Here is a 6,048-nt window from a genome sequence, read left to right as displayed (position 1 = left end):
ATTAATTAATAATATAAGTTGTATGATTTTACAATAAAAAATTAAACATGTTGCGTAAATTGATAAAGTCGCTAATTTAAGTTTATTAAAAATTATTAATACTGAAGATGGTCTGATTAATGACCGAAACGTTTATTATTACTATGTATTAGATAAAAATAAAATTTAAATTTCGCTACTGTTATCTTGCGTTCGTGGTATAAACCTTTCAAATAAAATTGTTGTTTTTATTTGATCCACGTTTTTCTTTGTTCTTGTTTTTTATAATACTGTTTGCAATTTTGCAATAATTAAGTTTTTCGTAAGTTATGCAAAAATGAGCATCTGATAAAATGGGCTCCAAAACTGACACGGTAGGCAATAATGCTACGTATTCCCATTCTTTTTCTTTTACAGGAATTATCTGTATAAAGTACCTATAAGTGAATGTATATAAGATTTTTCAGAATCATTTTACTTCGTTATAAAACATCTATTTTGTTTAAAACATTTTTATTGAATTATTATAGTATTAATAAAGTGCAATAGTTAGTTTCCGAAAAATAAGGGGGTGTTACTTTAGGAGACCTATGTCAGTGTCGGCGACTTTCCTCTAATTAATATTAAATAATTTTATGCGCTTATAGGGTTCTAGATGAAAAGAAAAAGCAAATGTTCCTATGAACTTTAAATCTCAAATGCTTTGTTATTAAAATAATAGACATACAAATAGATTTAAAATAATGACATGAATATCAGATTAGTCGTATTCAGGCATATGTGTAAAACGATGGAGGATATTTTCAGTATATATTTCTTATAAACAGAAAAAAATATCCATCTGAAACTTTTAAATAAAAAAAATCATTGTTTGATACTATCTTTGTATCTTTGTATTATGTACTATTATTGGCTGCGTTCAGCAGACTCAGCAGTTTTGCAACCGTTTTATGATTCGTCGCGTTGATTATTCTTTTAGATTTACAGAAATAGTCCTATTTCAGCGAAGAATCACAAAACGGTTGCAAAACTGTTGAGTCTGCTGAACGCAGCCATTGTATAAATGATATCGATCCATTCTTTCAATAACGAAACATTTGCGACCTAATAGAAACATTTATTCTTATTTTTTTATTTATGTATAAAAGTATACTAAAAAAGACAAAATTTTATGATAGCAATTTTATTTACTTTGCAGTTGACTATTTGAAGCGTCAATCTCGCGGACAGTCGAATGAAAAGGATCAAGTTGAAAAGAACACCAAGAAGGAGTCCGAACTCAATGCCGATAAAAACTGAGATCACAAAGGTCCCTATCGCTGCGATTGCATCCATTTCTGCAAGAAAAGAAGTATATTATATGTAAGTATATTGCTTTATCTTCTCGTTTAATCTGTGTACACGTGAAAACGTAATACTGACTGCTCCCCTTCCAGAGTAATTTTATGATTTTCACATCAATCATGACTAACACAGCGGATATCAGCACAGCCGCTAGTGTCGCTCGTGGAATGTAATAAAAATATGATGTTAAAAAGCTCAGGGCCAGCAATACCATAGTACCTGCAAAGTGCAATGTCATCTATTATTTTTTATTACATCTTTGTTTTGTTCTATGCCGCATGTGTATCTCATGATCATTATACAACTCTCACTGTCATGTTGCATATTACACGCTATCGCGCGAGATTAGAATCGTAAATTTCTCTAATTATGCACAAAATATTAGGTGTATTGAGTAATAATAAATTATGATAAAATATAGTAATTTTTAATAAGAAATAATAATTAAAGCTCAACTAGGTAAATTAAAATTAAAATAATAAAGCGCTACAAGTAGGGTGACCAACTCTCGACCAGGAACATCAACTTTAAAATACCGGGACACAACCAAAAAATTCAAAACTTTTTCAGTACTGTATGTTCAGTTGCAAAAACATTTTTCATGCAAACATGGCCCATTTCAAGTCGAATATCTCAGAAAATGTGAAAAATACGGAAAAATGTTTCAGATAAAAATTGTATACAGTCTTAAAAAATGCAAATATCGGTAAAATTAATTTTAAAAAAAAATTAATTTTTTAAGGTCATATAAACGGTATCGCCATTTTTTAAAAATAAAATTATATAATTCAATGTGATTCCTCTGATTATTCCGCATATAAAAGTATTAAAGTAAAGTTGTCGAAAAATCGCAACAGTTATTTTATATTTTGTAGTGACATATTTTGATATAAAACTCAAATAATTTTTTTATAATCGTGTCTTAATACTTTTATGAAGGGAATTTGAGACACACACAAATCAATTGGTGTAAAGAGAATACATGGTTGCTTAAAAAAAATGTAGACAAATGGATATTTTTTGAAATAAATAACTATCTCCGCGTTATTTAAATTTTATATTCATTTATGTTCCAAGCAGAAAGTCACGAAGTGACAAAAGTCACGATAACGTCAAAATGACATTAAAATAAATCGGAAATGATTGAAAAATGACTTTTAATGATCATTTTAGAATTATTTTGACATCATTATGATAGCATAATGACTTGTTTTGCTTGGGATTATATAATAAATCGAAACAAATGGCATCCTGCCAAGGGTTCTTTCGGGACGTCTCTATATGAAGAGCCGATAATCGGGATGTTCCGCAAAATTCGGGACAGTTGGCCATCCTAATTACAATTACTAGTCAAAGCTAGTTGTTAAACACTAATATTTAATAAATCCTAATACATCAAGTATATAATCGAACATATTATACGTTTCAACTTAATAGAAATTTTTGGCAGGCTCCTATTCAGCTTCAGTATTTCTTGCGTACAAAAGAAATAAAGACATTTGAAAATTTAAATTAATGTTATTTGATTTTCTGTTACCGGAATATAGACCAGCCATAGGCGTTTGCACTCCGCTGGCACTGCTGACTGCACTTCGGGTAAACGCACCAGTAGTTGGAAGCGATGACACAAAACTGCCTATTATATTGGAGAGGCCCAGAGCCAGCATTTCTTGCGTTGCGTTAATGGAAGTGCCTAACGCTATAAGATCAATTAATTGTTACGAAATTTTATCTACTCGCTTGTAAAATATTCAATGTGAAGTATTCTAATTTGTAAAGGAAAAGAATATTCAAGATATGCCTAATATTTTACCCGAACAATTGATTCTTTTTCATCTTGCACGACAAATTATATATATATATATATATATATTTGCTGTCAAATATTAAATATTTGACAGCAAATACTGATATAATTGTTGTAATTTTCCACTTAGTAATATAACTTTAATATAAGATATAACAATTATATAACACATAGTTATATTGTTGAGTGGGAAATTGTAACTAACAATTGTTGTGTGTGCTACTGTTAGTTAGTAGTGTGTTTGCTCAGTTTCAATCAAATTAATGAAATCAGAATTTGTTAAATATAATGAAATTATTTTATTAAGTCTAATTTTATTTTATTATGATTACAGGGGCAATCTGCTGTCTGACTCGAGATTGAAATTATTGAAAGAATTATGGAAATTGATACCAAATGCTTTAGCTATCGCTACGTTTGCCAAGACGGATATAACAGGAAGTATCCCTAGTCCTAATCCATAGTGAGCGCACATATCAAAAAAAGTGTAAGTCTGATTTCCTACTTGCGATGAGAATGACGGTAACGATATTTTGGGGAGGCCGGCTTCGATTTTTCCTGTAAGATAAAAATATTGACATGCCCTAACTATCCATGATCGTAATACATTTTTAAATGGAACTGCTTGTCAAATTGATTAATAAGAGAATAATGGCTTTAAAAGTCGTTATAAATTATCAGATTTCAATAATTTTACAATAATTATACTGAATAAATTATTTTTCTACTTTAGTTTATGAATAGATTATTATTTAATTTAGGTATATCATAAAAAAAAATCATTATTATCGTTTATTCGACGAATCGACTACCAATAATAATTACAAAATGAGGTTCATACCTGAAAGTATAAATGGAATGGATCCTGTATTCGCTTCGAATTGGTACGCTATTGTGGTTGATATAAGCACTATGAGAGCGTTTCTGCCAATGGAAAAGTACCAAAGTACTTTTTTTATTATTACATTTCTAGGAGCATCCCTTTTGTTTCTCATACAAGGATAGTCAATATCTTTCAATTTCTAAAGATAAAATCTACATGATACTTTTATGATTGTTATAAATTGTTCATTTTTATAATTCCGGCACTCACTTTGAAAACCAGGAGAAATAGGATGCTGAAAATTCCGAGTGCGGAATCGGCAAGCCGGATCTTATTAATATTCTTAAATAATTTGTACAGATTGTCTACAATATTTTCCGACTTATATTTCAATCCCAGAAGACTCTGCATCTGAGCGATAATTATAATAACCGCTCCTGCTGACATAAAACCCGATGTGACAGGAACTGATATAAAGTCCACCAAAAATCCTGCAGGAAGAATCGTATCGATCAATTTTACGTTGGTATACTTATAAACAATACAATAGAACATGATAATAATGAAAAAATGTGAGCGAAGATAATTAAAATTTAATCGATTAGATAATTCTATAATACAAGCCTAGATTTAGTACGCCCATTAAAAGTTCTATGCATCCAGCCAGGAAACACAAGAGTATTACAAAATCCTGCGGCATGTTTCGCGTGTACTGCAACGTCAGAAGGGCCATCAAGGATGACGGACCAATCGAGACCTCTTTGATAGTTCCCAAGATAATGTATACGAAACCGCCCACAAAACAAGAGTACAGACCATACTGTATTTGTATTACTTGTCATATGATATATTTTTAAGGACACAGAGAGACACATCATATCAGTAATAAGTATAATAATATTATATAGATAAAAAAAAAGTCTTAGAACAATCTAGCATCTAAGAAGATAACAAAATTCAAGAGTTCGCATTTTTTAAGTGCAGAGATTACGGATTGAGATTTAAAAAAATACTATATTTATACGTTTATGGTCATTAAATAGATATCCGCTTATCTATGCTCATAGTCTTAATTAAAGCAAGCAAGGAGAACGACGGACTGATACCTGCGGAATCCGTTCAGCCAGTACCGCGTAGGCCATACTCTGAGGGATCATAGTCAGACCCAGGGTGATGCCCGCTATCAGGTCTGACATGGCCTTCAACCGAGTATAATGCGGTAACCAGCCGAGTACTGGCAGGTACTTTGCCACTGTGAAGCGCGGTTCCTGTCTCAAAATCGAAAACGACGGGGGCTCTCCGTCGGACATTTTACTCGCGTCGCGTCGACAAGATACAAGCGAGAAACTAACCAGAATCTGACGTGAGACTACTATGCTCTCGCGGCTTTGCGATCGCAAGAGTGTTCCAATGCCGAATCTCTCGGTACTCCTGCAGCAGCTGCGCGTGATCTTATCGTCCCCACGTCCTTAAAACCTCGTTGTAAAAATACCAGTGAGGAAATCCCTTTAATTACGCTACTAATTCTCACCGGTTTTGTGTCATGCACATTGTTGACATTTTGATAAAGACTCGCGCAAACGGGCGCCAGAAACCTTGACAAGGGATTAATAACAGCTGACTTTACTGCTACTACTTGCTCCATTTCTGATTCTTTCATAATATGATGTAAGACACGTGGTAGGCTGATACTGCGTATGATCCGTGAGACTCCTACTTCTTTTTTCTTCTAATGCGCATTCTTGTGAAATCGACGAGGAAAATAGTCAATGTTACTGGGAAAGTTATCTTTGTTGCCAAAGTTTTATTGCGTCTTCGCAAGACGAAAAGCGTCGAACGGACGTATAATCGGTAGAGTGTGACGTGCATAAACACTTACGACATGCTATTCGATACAGCTAATTTGGTGATTTCGTCGTGCGGAAATTTTCTAACAGACAGAGATTTTTTAATCGGGAGATAGTCGCACACATGACGGGCGCGTCATCGCGCCACACGCATTTATGTGTTTTATTCCTATCTTTCACCGATCCGCGTAGAACGATAAAGTGTCGCTAGCTTCAATTATCTACAAAAAAAAGATATCGAATAAAAA

The 6,048-nt window shown here is 32.8% G+C and overlaps 1 protein-coding gene across 1 annotated transcript in view; it reads right to left on the bottom strand.

Annotated features, from left to right (window-relative positions):
* LOC108769743 (sodium-independent sulfate anion transporter) overlaps positions 1 to 5,277 on the bottom strand; it is a 6,879-nt gene extending 1,602 nt beyond the window's left edge. Inside the window, exons 1-8 of the mRNA XM_018520904.1 lie at positions 5,060 to 5,277; positions 4,578 to 4,773; positions 4,224 to 4,444; positions 3,972 to 4,152; positions 3,524 to 3,688; positions 2,861 to 3,022; positions 1,402 to 1,542; positions 1,171 to 1,316 (exon numbers count right to left, since the gene is read on the bottom strand). Coding sequence (XP_018376406.1) covers positions 1,171 to 1,316; positions 1,402 to 1,542; positions 2,861 to 3,022; positions 3,524 to 3,688; positions 3,972 to 4,152; positions 4,224 to 4,444; positions 4,578 to 4,773; positions 5,060 to 5,263 — 1,416 coding nt within the window. The 5' untranslated portion in view covers positions 5,264 to 5,277. The remainder of the gene's footprint in view (positions 1 to 1,170; positions 1,317 to 1,401; positions 1,543 to 2,860; positions 3,023 to 3,523; positions 3,689 to 3,971; positions 4,153 to 4,223; positions 4,445 to 4,577; positions 4,774 to 5,059) is intronic.
* Positions 5,278 to 6,048: the final 771 nt, after the last annotated feature.

This window comes from Trachymyrmex cornetzi, unplaced genomic scaffold (genome assembly GCF_001594075.2).
Source record: "Trachymyrmex cornetzi isolate Tcor2-1 unplaced genomic scaffold, Tcor1.1 scaffold94, whole genome shotgun sequence".
NCBI lineage: Eukaryota > Metazoa > Arthropoda > Insecta > Hymenoptera > Formicidae > Trachymyrmex > Trachymyrmex cornetzi.
This window is presented reverse-complemented; position numbering and strand designations above follow the sequence as displayed.